General features: G+C 31.7%; 1 protein-coding gene across 1 annotated transcript; it reads left to right on the top strand.

The window, feature by feature from the left end:
• Nucleotides 1-17,158: 17,158 nt before the first annotated feature.
• On the top strand, nucleotides 17,159-19,381 carry LOC126553499 (uncharacterized). The gene has a single exon (XM_050208652.1). It carries the CDS (start codon nucleotides 17,159-17,161, stop codon nucleotides 19,379-19,381), a length of 2,223 nt encoding a protein of 740 aa, XP_050064609.1.

Genomic DNA, 19,381 nt, shown 5'->3' with positions numbered 1-19,381 from the left:
CAACATTGTAAAACTAGTGCTATTAAGGACATTCCGTCACTTAAAAGGTAAAAACCATAATAAAAAAAACCAATGATTAAATGATTATCTATAGTTAAACAACAGCGATACAATCATTTATTGATCACCAGATTATTTTTTTAATTTGACCGTTACCTATTATTATTCAACACAAATAAATTATTAAATTCTAATTAAAATAATGAGATCGAGGATTTTATCGTTGATATTTAACTATAACATGATTAAATAATAAAACATATTACGAATATTATTAAATAATGATTTTTTATAATAGATCGAAACATTCTGAAGCTAGCGTGAAGTTGTATGCTTGCAATGCCTATCCTGCTGATAATGAAATATCAAATAAAATAAACGAACTTATTCGTTCAATTTTGAATCGATGTTCATCGGATCCAAAACGAAAGATTGTAAAAAACAGCAAAAAATAAAATGCAAATATATTATAATTTAAAAACTATTTATTGATAATATAAATTATAACATTTAATAAAATTATTAAAATAGATAAAATTAATTAATCTTATTTTTTTACTATAATATTGAAATCAATTCTTAGAGTAAATATAACAATTATAATGGTATAAAGTTCAATACAAATTTTATTTGAAATCGTCATTAAATCATATAATATCATATCTGATAGTGAATTATTGTGGAATTGAAGTATTTCATCTATAAAACAAGAATCATCGTTCTGTGTACAACACATGCTTAAGTCAAAATTTTGAATATACTGATTAGTAAATCATTTCGCTGACAAGATGATGGTAGAATATTGATGTTTGCTCTAATTAATTAATATACGGTATCAAAAGTTGATTGATATGAAACCAACTTTTTCTGCTTTTCTACAATATGTGAATCGATACATTGTTGTAATTGTTTTAAACGATGTAAATCAGTATATGATAAGGTAATAAAATGATCATTAACATGCAATTTAATAGTTAACAGATTTAAATTGACTAAATAATATATGTTATCAGTTATTTTCACACGTTTACAATTAGTATGTAGATTATTAGTTATTGAACTATAATTGCTATCACACATTAGTGTACACCACTGAAGTAAATCAAAGGTTAACAATTTTTTAGGAACATTACATTTTAGTATTACAATAACAGAAATGGTTTTATTAACCAAAAATCCAACCGTTACACTTTTCTTGTTAAAAGGTCTAATGCTGAATATTGATTTTGCGACAACAATTGATGACATTTTATTGTAAGACGACGTGATCTTTTTGATATCTGATGACGATTTCCGATGATAATTTTTAAAAACGAATAGAAATAAATGTAATAACTGAAATAAACGTAAAACACAGATATTATTTACACATATATGATCGTTACAACACATATTTATAAACTAAGTATATTACTTGTACATGTGTGGTTATATACTAAACTGATTACATTAAAAAAATTGAAGTGCATGTGAAATCAAATTAAATAACGTGTGGAAGGGAGAATTACTTACCTGATCTGTTGAACCCGAAACTGCAGTTTTTTTAAATCTAATATATTTAATTATAATTAGACGCGTTACCTTACTTAACAACAAGTTCACTAGGTATAAAATCAAATATTAACACATTTAAGTTGATTAATTCAATATTTATTTTGAAATACAAATAAATTATAAAAGTAATAAGAAACATCAAAGTAAACTAGCAAGTGGTATCATTTGATTTAGACTTACAATTAGTGTTTGAAAATTTCATGAAATTTTAAAAAATGAAATATTTCAAAATGTGTGAAATATCTCAGTGTTTTAATAAATTTTGTTTTATTTTTAAATAAGTTTTATATTTGCATATAATTGTCATAAATTACCTTCATAACTGTATGGCACCTGTATGTATACCTAACCTTTGGTATTATACATTTTAAATAGTATTCAACATTTAACATTTTTAAATATTTTAATGTTTAAATGATACAACTATACAACTATACAAGTAGGTATACAATCTTTTACATGTATATTGTATACCTACTGAATTCTTACATTCAAATTTAGAATACTGGACATTAGTACAGTATTATAAACTTATCAATATTTATCATATTATATATTTATATATTCTACTAATTACTATACATGTCTTATGTATATAATTTTAAATATGAATGTGGTATGCAGGCATGCAACAGTGTTAATTAGAATATAGTTTTGTTTAATATATTTAAATATCTTATATTTATTATTTATATTATATATTTATATCTATATATAGGTAAACATTAAACAATAAACATAATAGATTAATATGAAAAATATAAGTATATAATATTATTTTATGCCTTTGCATTTAACATGTTGAGGAGTTCGTCTATTTCAGCACTTTCAATATCAGAATTATACTCTTCTTCATTTTCTAAAGTAACACTACGACTACAGTCACTATCTTCTTCAAATTCTTCAAGAAGTTTTTTATAATAATCTTGTGGTAGAATCACTTCTTTTTTAGTTTCTTCTTTCAACTACCAACAAAAATGTATAACTCTAAATAAAAATGAAAATACTAACAAACTTTGATTAATCTCAATATCTCACCTTCAAATTGTGTTTAACATAAACTAACTTTTCTGCTCTGCTGTTGGTTAGTCTATTTCTTTTTGATGAATGCACATCTTTATATGTACTGAATGTTCTTTTGCAAGCAGCTGATGTAGCAGGCAGTGACAAAATCTTAGAGGCCAACTTTGACAGTTCAGTAGATGAACAGTAAGCGTTCCACCACACTGCTGGTTCTAAACTGTTGACACATGTCTCCCATATATAGGTATTTGAAAAAATATCTTCTTTAACCTACAATACAAAATATATAAATTATAAACAAAATGGATGATGTATTTACTACAATTTATATTTTACTAATTTATTGTTTTATCTTATTGGATAAATAAACATAATTATTAATTAATAAAGATTCATTGAAAAAAACTTTCATATTTTTAATTTACCTTATAATGAGCGAAATCGTACATGACTTTCTGTTCATCAGTATCCAAACATATTTTAGATAGTCTATGAATGAATGTTGCAGCTTCAACATTTTCATCTGCAGTCAAATTATTTCCACGATACTTTGGGTCTAGTACATTTGCAGCTAAATGAATTTTTTGAACACTAAATTCTTTTCTTGATTGAATTTTGTTTTTAATTATATTTTTTTCAGTCTCAAAACAAGAAACATTTTTTATGCAAATATCATTTTGTTTTTTAATTTCAACAAATATATCTGGAACAATGCTGAGTTGTGGTGAATCACTTTCTATTCTAGTAATCCAGTATGCTATGGGCTTTAAAAAATTGTGTAAATTTTTTACTCGGTCCCAAAATAAATCATTATTTATAAATTGTTTCACTCTTGGTATAATGTCTTCTTCACACCGCTCATCTATGTTTAAGAGTCGTATTATTTGTTTATTAGCTAAAAGGCTGTTAAGGAAAACACCTACTGAACCCCATCTGGTTTGAACAAGCAACATAAGCGATTTTTTATTAATACCGGAATCTTTTTGTTTTTCATTAAATATTGAGTGTAACACGTGTCGTCTTCTAATGTTATTCACAATTGCAACTCCACCTTTTATAATTATTTGAAATGACTTTAAACATATAATATCATTGATTAATAAACTCAGTGCATGAGCAACACAGCCATATGTTGTAATATATTCATACTTATTATTTATTTCTCGCCAAGCTTTTTTCATATTAGCAGCGTTGTCAGTTACTATTCCAAATACTTTTCCTGGTCCAACTTCTTCAATAATTTCTATCATTACTTTTGCCATATAATCACCTGTATGCCTTTCAGTTAAAGTGGGAAGAGATTTATAAAACACAGGTTTGGAAGTTGTTATTACAAAATTAATAATGCTTTCATTCCTAATATTCGACCATCCATCACACATCAACCCAAGACAGTGTGATTCAACGATAAGCTTCTCAACAATACATTTTATATTATTAACTTCACTGTCCAAAAGTTTATTTGACAATTGATAAGAAGAAGGTAATATATAGGCTGGCCTTAATGTTTCAAACAGTTTCTTCCAATAAATATTATCAAGAAGTGACAAAGGTGATCCACTTGCATAGATAGCTTTTGCTAACATTGAGTCCAGTTTTAATTTTTCATCCTTTGTTACTTTATCTACAAAATGTTTTATAGTGGACGTATTACTCACAGTAGATGATGTAAAACAACTTGTAGACAAACACTTTGTATCAGATGGAGTATTATCCCTTATTTGTTCAAATTCTTTATTAGGGGTGGACGTGGTAGTAATATTAGTGATCCAAGAGTCCAACGTATTGCAGTTATTTGAACTTGAAGTTGGTTCAGGTTCATCACATATATTATTTTCAATGGCACAATCCATATTTTCTACATCATTCTCTGATTGGAAAGACCCTGTTAATTATTTATTATTTATTTTATTATGTAGTTTTAAAGATAGAATGTAATATGTGCAGCTGAAGCTTCATTAGAATATTTTAAACTACTTAAAACATCATAAAAAAAAATCTTATTACCCAGTAATATTAAAACAAATATTTTTAAAACTTCTGAGCATAATTATTGCCTATGTGTAATTTTTGTTGAAAGCTAAACAGTTTTACAATAGTTGTATTGATTATTTAAGCAATCAGCAGTCTACTAATACAGTTATATAAATGTAAATAGGTATAATCTAACACCTAAATGTGTTGATTGTTATTTAATTAAATATTTATTAATTTAATATTCGTCAAGTTATGTTTGTAGTCATGAAATTCACATGACACTAGTGTAGTAGTGTACCTACCTACCTAGTAAGGTTAAAACTGATTAAAACATTGTATATTTAACTGGTAAATAACTAAAACTTGCAATAACAAAATGAGTATCAATGGATTTAAAACCATTTAACGTCACCATGTAAAAGTAGTAGGTAACTGATACATAAAAAAAAATATATTTATACAATTATACATACTTGAATCAGTTTGAAATGCCTCCTTAATGTTTTTTGGGTATTTACTACAATCCAAAATGTGATTGAGTTGACGAGTTGCATTTTTTACTGTTGTCCAGTTGCAATAGTTACACGATTTTTTAACGATAATTTTATTATGTTTTTTTTCATTTGATTCGCGAAACACTTTATGTACTTTAGCTTTATGTTTTCCCATCTTGACGTTGAGTACATGCACTACCTACTATGCACTCGATAAACGTTAGTAGTTTAGTACACTAAAGTTAATACACTAACGTTAGTTGATTTAAGATTTTACGGCTTACAAATTTACAATCAAACTATATAATATAACAACATGATAAATATTATAAATAATATTATTTAATTACGATAGTAGTACGATCATTGCATCGTCGTTGACGATAAGCCATTTCTTGGGAAAATAACCAGGTTTTGCTATAAATAGTCGAAAATAAGACCTAATAATAGTAATCGTATTCCATTAATGTCAATGATTATACCTAGAACTCTTGGACTATATAATTATAATTAATAATTGATAAATAACCATCATTAATATTTGTGTTCAAAAAAATTTCAATGTTTCACGTTTTTGTGAAATATTTCACCATGTAGTGAAATAAATAACAAATGTATTTCACATGAAATATTTCATACTTCAAACACTACTTACAATCACAAACATGACTAGCTTTTACATATTCGTTTTTTACATTTTCTATAAATTTATTTCCTTTACATAGTAATACAAATATACATTTAGGATTCCATTTTGCGTGTTCGACCCATGGTATATCATCGTTTGACCATTTTTGTAAGACAAGTCCACAGAAAAAACATTCAACTATATCACCTACATCGGTATATTTTAAACCAGATTCAGATAACGAATATTTATTTTGACATGAAGTAGATGGATATGAATTATTTCGCACTAAATAAACTAAAGATGGAAAATCGTTGGAAAATTTCTATAAATTCATGGTTTCAATAAAGCTCAAGATAAATACTTAAAAAAAAAACAAATCAATAAGCTAATTTACCAGAGGAATAATAAAAAAAAATATAACACGACTTAATTGTTCAACCGTTAGTAACAAACTAAATGTTTTAAATTAATCACGAATAGAAATAAATGTAATAACTTAAATAAACGTGAAACACAGATGCTATTATACAGATATGATCGTTTCAACGCATATTTATAAACTAAGTATATTACTTGTGCATGTATAGCTATATACTAAACTGACTATATTAAAAAAATTGAAGTGTATGTGAAATCAAATCAAATAACGTGTGGAAGGGAAATTACTTACCTAGTAAAAAATTCCCGCCGTAAAATGGAGCCAGATGCCCCACGTTTTTTCAGAAAAACCATGGGGCGTCTGGCTCCATTTTACAGCGGGAATTTCTTACACTGCAAGGGGACCATACCCGCTCAAACTTTTTTCGTCTCCGCTGAAAAATGGAGCCAGACGCCCCAAATTACTATTACTTTTGTCGTTCTATAATCCAACAAGTGTTTATATATTGAACCACAACTGAAGATTTCGACATTGGTTCTCTAAACAGATACTAAGCAGCTTCTTGACTGGTCTTTTCAACAGAATGAGTACATAAACACTTATGTTTCTAGTTATTTCAACAATATCAAATTCTGGATGCTCATTCATAATTTCTAAGATATTGCGTTGTAAATTGCTGATTTCTCTATTGGTTTTATTCACATTTTCAACAACATATGCTGCACAAGAATATTCTTGTTATTATTTGAAAATCCATATTAGATTTTAAAATATTGAAAACGAATGGATTAAAAGTGTTGTGCCACTTTTCTAACGGATTCCTTTTATAAAACATTCGTGGTCTAACAATGCCTGCTCTAATTATCTCTCTGTATTTTTTTTCTGATCTGATATTGTTATGTTCATAGAAATCATCCATATAATTGTAATCATTACTTTCTAAATTTATTTTGATTTCAGCGTATCTTGTCGAATATTCTTTATATTGTGAATCAGATTTATCCATCGGTATGAAAATCATGGTTAATGTACAGGGCATGAATGGTGCATCGAATCGGAATTTTTGTACTGTGTTAGCTACAACTTTCTTATAGCATGTGAAAGTGTGTTTATGCGTTACCAATTTGATATTCCCAGATGCCTCTGATGCGGATACTGATACTAAACTGTCGATCATTTCTATTGCTTCTTCTTTTTCCTCTCCAAGAATATCTTTGGGAGCTTCTTCAAGCCATAGTAAAATATGTGCATGTGGGCTGCACATTACTACTTTCCAAAAGGACTTACAATATTGTCATTATGACATTGATTAATTTGTTGAAATAAATGGCAAATGTAACTGCGTCATTGTTTATCAACGAACTTTTTTCAATAAAGCTTAATTCTGATGCAATGAATTCTTCAGTATGTTGTCTTCCTTTGGCTAACGTGTACAATAATTTCAACAAATCTGACCATCCTATTTCGTTCGCACTCAGTGTCATAAACGCAGTTGGCTTTCCTAATTGTCTTATCATTGCAAATAAGTTGCGTTTTCTTTCAGCCCAGTACCAAAGAGAATTCGGTATGGATCAAAGAAAAACCAAATTAGACTCGATACAATTATTGATATATTCTTCAGACTGTATTTGTTCTTTAGTAACTTTGGTATCTGTACCAATATGTTTGAAAGCAATAGTCAAGCAGTTACGAACGCGCAATCTCATTATTTTTACAGCCATATACAACAAATGATATGGAATAACTCCTCGGCGATCAGAACGTCGCAGTTCGCTCGAAGCTATTATGAATGGAGTGACTCTTACATCATCCTTAAATTGTCTAAATTGTCCTAGATAATCGCTTGGAAATGACAACTCTTCAGCATGTTCATCGAACAATAGACTCTGCAGAATATTGTATTCTCCCGGTGCTAGTCTCAAATATTTCTGTTCGTTCCACAATAATGTTTGTAGTTGAGCAGTTAGACTTTCTTCAATATCAATATTTTCACTAAAATCATCAATATTGACGTCCGTTTCGCCGCCCTCCCCCCTATATAAGAAATTTTTTTGCACTAAAAATTAGCATGGAATTAGCATGCATTGGCAAGATTACTATCTTAATTTGCATGATAATATTAAATGATACATTATCAATAAACTTTGGGGAGGGGGGGGCTGTTGAAACGTTTCACCAGCCCTCTCAAAATCGAAAAATAAAGATTTTCCGAATTTTTCTTTTGCCAATAATTAGCACGCAATTAGCATGAATTTGCACACCAACTCCCGAAATTCGCAAGCCCATAGTTACCGAGCAATCGGCCTTTATCTATTTTGACCGTTTCACTAGCCCCCTTCTTAAGATCGAAAAATAAAGATTTGAGCACGAATTGTACTTGCAAATTCTGTTTAGGTACTTTTTAAACTTGTGCTGATTATATTATATTAAATTAAAAATGGTGTATGATGTACTTATTTGTCTAAAAACAATTTAAACATTAATTTAAAGTAGTTTGAAGCGTTTTATTTATGTTGTTTGTGAGCCTAATAAAACATAACATATTATTTTACCGACATTCTTTGAATATAGTTGTCAAAACAGTTACAACTTAAAAATTAAAAAAAAAATTTTTTAGGCAAGTTACGTTTTTAAAAAATAATTTAAAATTATGTAGGTACCTACTTTCAAATGTGTGCGTACAAATACTTGAGTAAAGTGTTGCCTTGGTCATATTACAGTTTGACGTAACCGATTTGTAAAAAATGACGCAAAATATAAAAGGTTGTTTAACTTTATTATATAAACAAAAACAAATATATAAAGCTTAATTTATACTATATTTTTAATTTATACATGTTGTATATGTTCAATATGACCACCGTCTTCATCAATACACGCTAAACAACGCTTTCGGACCGTTTGGCAGATGCGTTCTAGAAGAGCTTTGTCGTCACTGATCACATCAAGTTCTTCCGTGATGACTGGTTTCAAAATTTCGATGGAACGTGGTCGACGGTCGAATACTCTGTCCTTCAGTATGCCCCATAAGGCAAAATCACATGGTGTAAGGTCCGACGACCGTGGTGGCCAGTCAACTATTCCGCGGCGTCCGATCCATCCCGGAAAGTTTTCATTGAGAAACGTTCGTACTTGGACTGGGAAATGCGCAGGTGCGCCATCCTGTTGCAATGTCATTTGATGACCGGCAAACACTGGACTTTCATCAAGTTCAATTTTAAGATTTTGCAGCATGTCTAAGTACGTCGTACCATTTACTTTTTCGTTTTCAAAAAAATACGGTCCAACGATCGTGTGGGCGCAAATTCCAGCCCAAACCATGATTCCCGGGACATTTAGTTCTTGTTGTAGAACTAAATTCGGGTTCTCAAACTCCCAGTAAACTCAATTATGTCGGTTTATACTCCCGTTTAGTTTAAAAATAGCTTCGTCGCTCCAAAGCACAGTACGAAAAAAATCTGGATCAGCTTCAGTGCGTATCACATACCACACCCAAAATTCGAGACGACGGTCCGGATCATCTTCATTTAACGCCTGCAGTAAATGTGGGCGGTATACTTTCAACCCAAGGGTTTTCATCATTCGTGCTGTCGAACGCCTTGATATCCCTAAATCTGCAGACACACGTACAGTAGATTGTGCTGGATTCTCGACATACGACTGCGCAACGTGTACATCGTGTTTTCATTTGTTGTTGCTGTTCGAGGACGGCCAGAACGTGGAGCATCAATGACTGAGCCATGTTTTTCAAATTTTTTGATCAGTCGGTACACTGTTTCACGTCGCGGGACAGAGCTATTTGGGAATTTCACCTCAAACTCTGTAAAAATTGTATTATAATCAGCATCATAACGGTAATATGCTGTTACAAGAAAGATGCGTTCTTCGAAAAATTTTGAACGTAAATCCATTGCTAGTGCTCGTGATTGCGTACTGGTTACGTACTACAGAACATGTGGACGTCTTCCTAATGATGTTGACTTTTAATTACCTGATTATCGCAAGTCTATTTTAGTTACACGCCGTGTAGTAGTCATAAAAATAGCACAATGACTTTTCGCGATAACGTTGCGTGACTTTTGCCCACCCCGGTATATATAAATACGTACAAGAAACAATTCTATAGTATATCAAAATATACAATTTATAAAATTATGGCTATAATATAATATACGAGTATAACGTACATTAAAATAGCTGAGTACCCCTAAAACAAATTGTTCATCATGAAAACAAGCATTTCTTGATTACTCTGCCCTCGTGCTTAATACTATACTATTATTCCAGACAATTCTATTTTTATAATAATTCATATTATTGATTTATCATTGTATTGAATTATTTTGGTATTTAATACAATTATTATTATGGTAAATGTCTTATTGTTATGATGTTTATGCGATCTAGTATTATTATTTCCCGACTGTCACTAAAAATAAAATACAGCATTATATTTTCAATAACTCTTGTGTTGTGCACTTTTGTTTTAATTTTTTTTTCTATTCCGTTTGGAACCTTTAACCGTGTTGGTTTCAACTATTTTCTGTGTTGTGGTTTTGGTTATTTTGTTTTTACTATTTTTTAGTAAGATTTATTTATTTTATATTTATCGATTACCTTACTAAATACGGCTGGTCGAAAAGCTGTTATCCCACCTCAGACAATCGTGGAAGCAATTCTTCATTTTAAAGATCGGATAGTAATCGAAGTCAACGGTGATAAAAGTAAGAATTTTTTTGTAAATACTTTGAATAATGTTATATTAAATACCTACTAGGGTGACAATCGATTGTATAGAAAAAAAAATTTTAATATTTCTTTTTTCCCACCCACCTAAAATGTTTATTTTGATATAATATATATTTTATGAAAGTTATATTTCATTCGGTTGAAATTTAGAGGTCGCGCAACACTTTTATTTTCCGAAGCTATTAATAGCATAGATATCACAATTTCGCTGGTGTTATCGACGGTTACTCGCCGATTACACATCATTCGTAGTACACCGGCTCACACATTAACATTGTTATATTAATGAATATTATTTTATCGTACTATTTTACTCGTATAATATTTTATTGGTATCGTCTCGTGTATGTTGTGCCGTCAATACACAGTACGTCAGTAGCCAGTTCGTACATTCGAGTTTTTATTGGTCTTTTTGTTTACTAATTTAGGTAAATATTATTACATTTTTATATAATATATTTTAGATATTAATATAATATGTCTAGCACTAGTAAAGATTGTGGAATTTGGTTAATTGGGGGGGGGGGGGGGGGGGACACTTGAATCCATCACTGGCAGTAAACTTCCGTCTTATAAACAAATACTTCAACGGTTTTTTCATTTGTACAAATACGAAAAAATTTCTATTCAATCTAGTGCTACAGTTACAGCAAGGGAAGTTGGTGCTTTTTGGGAAAAAGCTAAAATTCCCCCGCAAAAAGAATGCCACGTTATTGAAAAAATAAAAAAAATACACTGTAAGTGGCAGAGTAATAAAAAAAGTGCTTCCCGACGAACATCAAAACAATTAGAAACGGAATCTGTTTTCGTCAGTGACTTTGATAATTTATTTGATATTGCTCATAAAGATGCTTTGAATCTCATAACTATAAAAGAAGACAAAGACTTTCTTTTTGCTCAGAGGGAGAAAGGAAGACGTGGAAGTATGGGTCCAATTGGTATGAAACTTTAAAAAAAAAAAGAGCGAACCAAAAAGCGACAGCTTCAAAATGAGTTGAAAAAAAAAGAGACTGAACGTTTAAAAAAAGAGGCACAATTATCAAATTTAAATGATAATAATATTGATTGTGATGATTCTCAATGCAGCAGTAGTGATAATGATGAGTTGTATGTACCCTCCAGCAAAAGGTTAAAAAAAAATAATTGACCCACGAAGGTCAATATTTTAATTAATTCAAATATTGTAACTTCTAGAGTAGCATCTGCTCTAGATAGAACAAAAGTAAGTGACCGAAATGCAATGTATGTTTTATCCACTACGGTACAATCATTAGGGCATAATATACAAAATTTTACACTTAATCGAGAGTCAATAAGACAAGCACGTCGAGAATATCGAGAAAAAATCGCAAATGAAATAAGAACTTCATTTGTTAATACTATTCCTTTGACAGTCCATCGGGATGGAAAATTACTTCCAGATTTAACTTCAAAAGATAAAGTTGATCGCCTAGCAGTTATAGTATCAGGGGATGGTATTATGAAATTACTTGGTGTGCCAACAATTCCAAATGGAACGGGGAAGCCCAAGCAACTGCAGTGTTTGTGTTACTTGAAGAATGGAATTTAATTGAACGCATTAATTTTATGTCCTTTGATACAACAGCAAGTAACAGTTGAGTAAAGGCCAGTGCGTGTGTACTTCTTGAAAAAAAAATTAAAAGAGACCTTCTCAGTTTAGCATGTCGACACCACATACTGGAACTTATTATTGAGAGTGTATTTAATGCGTTAATGGGAGCTTCAAGTGGTCCTAATATCAAAAAATTTCAACGATTTTCAGAAAAGTGGAACGAAATTGACGTAGAAAAATACGAAAGTGGAATAATTGAAGATAAAGAAACTAGTAAATTAAATCCACAAAAATATGTTCTTGTCAAGTTTATCAATGACCAGTTAGCGACATTTCAGCCCAGAGATGACTACAAGGAATTGCTGCAACTTTCCCTGATATTTCTAGGAGTTGAAACTGCTAAAGATTTTAAAATTCGTAGACCTGGAGCTTTACATCGAGCTAGATGGATGGCAAAGTTAATTTATAGCTTGAAAATTTTCTTATTTCGATCGCAGTTCAAACTAACTGCTAGAGAATTATCTGCACTTGAAGCCTTCAATGTTTTTGTCATACAAGTTTATATTAAGTACTGGTATACTGCTTCTAGTGGAGAACTAGCTCCTTATAACGATCTTAATCTTTTAAAGGAACTCGACAACTATAAAAAATCAAATATAGTTATAGGCGACGCGGCTGCCAAAAGCTTCTCAAGACATTTATGGTACTTAAGTGAGACACTTATTGGATTAGCCTTTTTTGACAGCAAAGTGACTTCTGAGATGAAAGTTAATATGGTTAAATCATTAGAGAAAAAAGGAGCTGACTTTCTTTTACGGCGTATTACAGTTGAGACGACTGCAGTTCAAACAGTACAATTGTCAGATTTTGTATCTAAAAATACCCTCAAGTTATTTACAGCCTGGATATCCCCCAAGATTTCTTAAATCAGAATCCAGATACTTGGGAAAATAACAAAGATTTTGTTGACGGTTGTAAAAGGGTTCAAAATCTGAAAGTAGTAAATGATGCAGCTGAACGTGGGATTTCGTTGATTCAAACTTTCAATGGGATAATCACCAATCAAGAAGAACAAAAGCAGTATCTTTTGCAAGTAGTTGAACAACACCGACAGAAGTATCCAAATCCAAATAAATCTACAATCGATGATTGACAGTTTGTGTGATGATTATTTTTTGTACAATTATGATGATCTATCTATCTATCTACTTTTTATATTATTTTTAATTATTAAATTTATATTTTTTTTTATTGATACACTGAAATATCTATTATATTTTTAAAACAAGTTGCGCAACCAGTAAAAATTGAAATTTTTTCTTGAAATTTTTTATGAACCTTGTTATTAAATTGATAAACAATTTAAGCTGGTGGGACTTTCAGAAATAATTTTTTTTTTTTTATTGTGACCCTAATACCTAATGTATTTTAATAAATTCAATTACCTATTTTAATACATAATGCATAATAATTATTGTATTATCTAAAGTGTGTAATAAAGGAAAATTTACTAGGTACATAGTTTCACCTTTAATTTTTATTTTAGAACGAATTTCCGACATATTTATATAATAACTTCGTAAAATATATTAGGTTTATAAGAATAAAATGTCTTTTTTGACTATAGGTGAAAATCATTTTTTAAAAAGTTAATTATTCTATTGCAATATATTTTTTATTTTTATAATTTTTCATATTTCATGGATTGTTATTAAAACAATGAAAATTACGTACCTAGGTAATATACCTAATAGAATATAATATAATATGATATAGATAATACCTGTATAATATATATTATTATAATTTTTTATATCAAAATTTTAAATTAACACGTCATATTAATAGAGCGATATCCTTTCCCAAGGGCGCCCGCAGAAATTTATATTTTTTTATTGATAAAACTTAAGAGTTTAAATATTTATTGTTAATTTTATCTTTATTATTTAATTATTTTTTTTTTTTTGCATTAGAGACACTCTAAACATTTTAATGGTGCGTATACACAAAAATTAATTTTTATAAAATTATAATTTTAGAATATCAATTATTCTATTAGTAATTTTTTTGGTAGGGTTTTTATCCTAAATTAAAAGAAGATGATGATCCAACATATTTTTCTTCTGATTGTTTATTCTGTTTGGTTTAGTAGATAAATTTAATAATTTTACTACGATGTATGTATTTTGTTTTTTCTTTATGTATTTAAATATGATAAATTGATGAAATTGATATGAAATTTTACCAATTATTTTAAATTTATAAATGTAATATAACGTTATATTATACCTATAGATGTAATGATAATATGAATAATATTAAATTATTGGTAAAAAATATTTAATTTTGATAATTTTTTAAATAAAGATAAAATTATAGGTAATTTTAATAATTTTAATTTTTTAGTACAATTATTTAATTTTTGAGTTTTATTGTTCAAAATGTTGCGCGAGGCACCCTGCACATTTTCCAGATCAACAAATATTTTTAATGTTTCAAAATTGTTTTTTTCTGACGCTAACAGTATTTTAATTTTTGAAATAAAGTTTTCTTCAAGAGAATGAACATGTAAAAGATATTTTCTTAATTATTTTTTCTGGGCGGAATTATATTATCTATTATATAAAAATAAGTCCGGTTTTCCTCCCTGACGCTATAACTCCAGAACGCACGAACCGATTTCCACGGTTTTGCATTCGTTGGAAAGGTCTTGGGCTCCGTGAGGTTTATAGCAAAGAAAATTCTGGAAAATTCAGGAAAAATTCAACAGAAAAGTGTGGAAATCGTTTTTCACATACAGCGCCATCTATTATACATAGCATGTACTTCAAACCAATAGCAACGGTGCGTGATAAAGTGTGTGACAGATAGTCATTATTCTCTGCTCAGTTAATTTCATTTAAGCTCAGTGTAAATTATGTGGATCGTGCATTTGAAGTTAAATTCAACACTCTGTCCATAGTCCAAAATGCCTAGAGAACGACCGCCGCACAAGACATGCAAGCCAGCAACAAGTCTATTCAAGGAACTTAAGAGAAGAAAGACAAAATATAATAAGAGAAAATGACCGATTGAGACATCGCGTGAGCACACGAAGATCATTGGCATCATACAATCGCTTGGCATTCCAATATGATCCCACTGCGAACTACAGTGATGATGAAAATTTGGATATTGGACGAATGACGACTATATGCCGATATTGCAATGCGGTAAAGTTCAAAAGAGAAACGGTTGGATTGTGCTGCGCAAGTGGAAAAGTCAAACTGGATCCATTACTTACACCACCACAGCCACTGAAAACATTGTTTGATGGAAGTGATCCCGATTCCAGCCATTTTCTTCAACACATCCTTGAATACAATAACTGCTTTCGCATGACTTCCTTTGGAGCTAATATCATTCGAGAAGGCGGCTTCATGCCGACTTGCAAGGTAAAAGATACAACACACATAACCAACACATAATTGCAACACATAAAAACTTCATATACACCACACACTACACCATCACACGATTTACAATGTATTCATGAACAAATTTTAATGATTATTTGCAATTACAGATACAAGGTCAAATATATCATTTGCATGGTTCAATGGTGCCAACACCAGATGAACCGCATCAATTTCTGCAAATATATTTCATTTCGTCGATGGTGGATCAGCTGAACGTGCGGTGCAATATACAGGGAGCACAACAGTTAAAGAGACGAATTATTGAACAGTTGCAAGCATTTTTTCACGCTAATAATGCTGTGGTTAATATGTTCAAAACAGCATTGGAACGAATGCCATCGGATACGCACAAATTTGTCATAAAAGCGGATTGTACTCCAACAGGTGAACATGTGCGAAGATTCAATGCACCCACCGTTAATGATGTTGCTGCAATTATTGTTGGCGATCCAACTAAATCACGAGACATTGTCGTTCAGCGAAGAAGCAATATCATGCATCGTGTAAACGAGACACATCGTTTGTACGATGCGTTACAATATCCAATCATTTATTGGCAAGGGCAAGACGGATACGACATCACGTTGAAGATGGTCGATCCAATTACAGGTACAATATTCACACACTAATTATTTCCATTATTACTTTTATTGGTTTCCATTAACAATTCATTTAATTTTGCATTTTCAGGAGTATCAACGAATAATAAAAATCTAAGCGCAATGAATTACTATGCGTATCGTATGATGATTCGTACACATGAGGAGAATGTCATTCTGAAGTGCGGTCGGCTATTCCAGCAATTCGCTGTCGACATGTATGTCAAAGTCGAGACCGAACGTTTAGCGTTCATCAGATTCAATCAGCCAAAGCTACGATCTGAGGACTATATACACTTGCGTGATGCTATTCATTCAGATGGTGATGTTCAGAATATTGGACGACTGACGATTCTCCCATCAACTTATATCGGAATCCCACGCCACATGCACGAATACGCTCAAGACGCTATGACGTACGTGCGAAATTATGGAACTTCGGATTTATTTATTACGGTCACATGCAATCCGAAGTGGACGGAAATTGAAAGCGAGTTGGAACCGGGTCAAAAACCGCAAGATCGCCATGACATAATCGCCAGAGTATTTCAGCAAAAACTCAAGGTTATGATGGATGTGCTTACTAAGTATCGAGTTTTTGGTGACACACGTTGTTATATGTACTCGGTGGAATGGCAGAAATGAAGTGGATGACATCATATCAGCTGAAATTCCTGATCCAGTCACTGATCCCCGTCTACACGACATTGTGACGACACAGATGGTGCATGGACCGTGCGGTGCATTAAATCCATTATCGCCTTGCATGGCTGATGGAAAGTGCACAAAACGATATCCGCGACCGTTAGTTGCTGAAACAGTCACAGGGAACGATGGATATCCAGTTTATCGTCGGCGTTCAAAAGAAGATAACGGTCGAACTATCAAAGTTAAAGTTCAAAATCAAGAGATTGAGATCGGAAATGAATTCATTGTACCATATTGCCCGCTGCTATCACGAATTTTCGAAACACATGCAAACGTTGAGAGTTGTCATTCGGCCAAATCAATCAAATATTTGTGCAAGTACGTCACAAAAGGCAGCGACATGGCTGTGTTTGGTATTGCGTCGGAAAATGTGAATGACGAAATCAGCAACTTCCAAATGGGCAGATACGTCAGTACTAATGAAGCACTGTGGCGATTATTGTCATTTCAAATTCATGAAAGATATCCCACAGTTGTACATTTAGCAGTGCATTTGGAAAATGGCCAAAGAGTTTACTTCACTGAGGCTAATGCGGCACAACGAGCTGAGAGACCACCATCGACAACATTGACTAGCTTCTTTGCAATGTGTGAAGCAGATCCATTTGCAGCGACGCTGATGTACGTTGAAATGCCCAAGTATTACACTTGGAATCAATCAACAAAGAAATTCCAACGTCGCAAACAAGGAACCCCAGTTCCAGACTGGCCACAGGTGTTTTCAACTGATGCACTAGGTCGTATGTACACTGTTCATCCTAGAAACGATGAATGTTTTTATTTGCGACTGCTGTTAGTAAATGTACGTGGACCGAAATCATTTGCGCATTTGAAAACTGTGAATGGCCACCAAAGCCAAACATATCGAGAAGCATGTCAACTATTGGGTTTGCTGGATAACGATTCTCATTGGGATTTAACACTTGCAGATTCAGTTGTTTCATCAAATGCGTACCAAATACGAACGCTGTTCGCAATTATCATCACCACATGTTTTCCTTCACAACCAATTCAGTTATGGAACAAATACAAAGACGCCATATGTGAAGATATCTTGCATCGCTTGCGTATTCAAACGAATAATCCTGACATCCAAATAACCGATGAAATCTACAATGAAGGATTGATTCTGATTGAGGATCAATGCTTGACTATTGCAAACAAGCTACTGATTGAAGTAGGAATGATTGCGCCAAATCGATCGATGCACGATGCATTCAACCAAGAATTAAATCGAGAGCTGCAATACAATGTTGATACATTGCAGGAATTCGTTAGAAATAATGTTCCGTTGCTGAATGAACAGCAAAAACAAGTATACAAAACATTAATGCAAGCGGTGGACAATAATACTGGTGGTCTATTCTTCCTGGATGCACCTGGAGGAACAGGGAAAACATTTGTCATTTCATTGATTTTGGCCACTATTCGATCAAGATGTGACATAGCTTTGGCGTTAGCATCATCTGGAATTGCGGCGACTCTTCTAGATGGCGGTCGTACTGCACATTCTGCGCTTAAGTTGCCACTCAATTTAAACACAATTGATACTCCAACGTGCAATATTTCCCGATCCAGTGCAATGGGAAAATTGTTAATGCAATGCAAGCTCATTGTTTGGGATGAGTGCACAATGGCACATAAGAAATCACTTGAAGCACTTAACTTCACACTGAAGGATCTTCGGAGAAATAACAACATCTTTGGCGGCTTGATGATATTGTTGGCAGGCGATTTCAGGCAGACGTTGCCAGTAGTTCCCCGTGGAACGCCTGCAGATGAATTGAATGCTTGCCTAAAGGCATCACCTTTATGGAATAACGTAAAAACATTATCGCTAACCACTAATATGAGAGTTCAACTTCAAAATGATCAAAGTGCTGCACAATTTTCCAAACAATTGTTAGATCTTGGAAATGGAAAAGTCCCAGTTGATGCGACATCTGGATTAATTACTCTTACCAACGACTTTTGCCGATTTGTAGACACTCAATTAGTTCTTATTGAAAATGTTTTCCCAAACATTAGTGAGAATTATAAGAATTATGCTTGGTTAAGTCAACGAGCAATTCTTGCAGCAAAGAATAATGATGTCCACGCACTGAATTTCACCATTCAATCAAAAATTGCTGGCGATTTGGTGACATACAAATCCGTTGATTCAATAACAAATCCCGATGATGTAGTAAATTATCCAGGATTATACCAGGATTTCCACCACATAACTTGCAACTGA

The sequence above is a fragment of the Aphis gossypii genome, unplaced genomic scaffold (genome assembly GCF_020184175.1).
Source record: "Aphis gossypii isolate Hap1 unplaced genomic scaffold, ASM2018417v2 Contig00252, whole genome shotgun sequence".
In the NCBI taxonomy this organism is placed as follows: domain Eukaryota; kingdom Metazoa; phylum Arthropoda; class Insecta; order Hemiptera; family Aphididae; genus Aphis; species Aphis gossypii.
The sequence above is the reverse complement of the archived record's forward strand: the minus strand, read 5'-3'. Positions and strand labels throughout refer to the sequence as shown.

What these genes read in the sequence shown, in the direction of transcription:
- LOC126553499 (XM_050208652.1), top strand. Translation starts at nt 17,159, where the DNA reads ATGGTGCATGGACCGTGCGGTGCATTAAATCCATTATCGCCTTGCATG.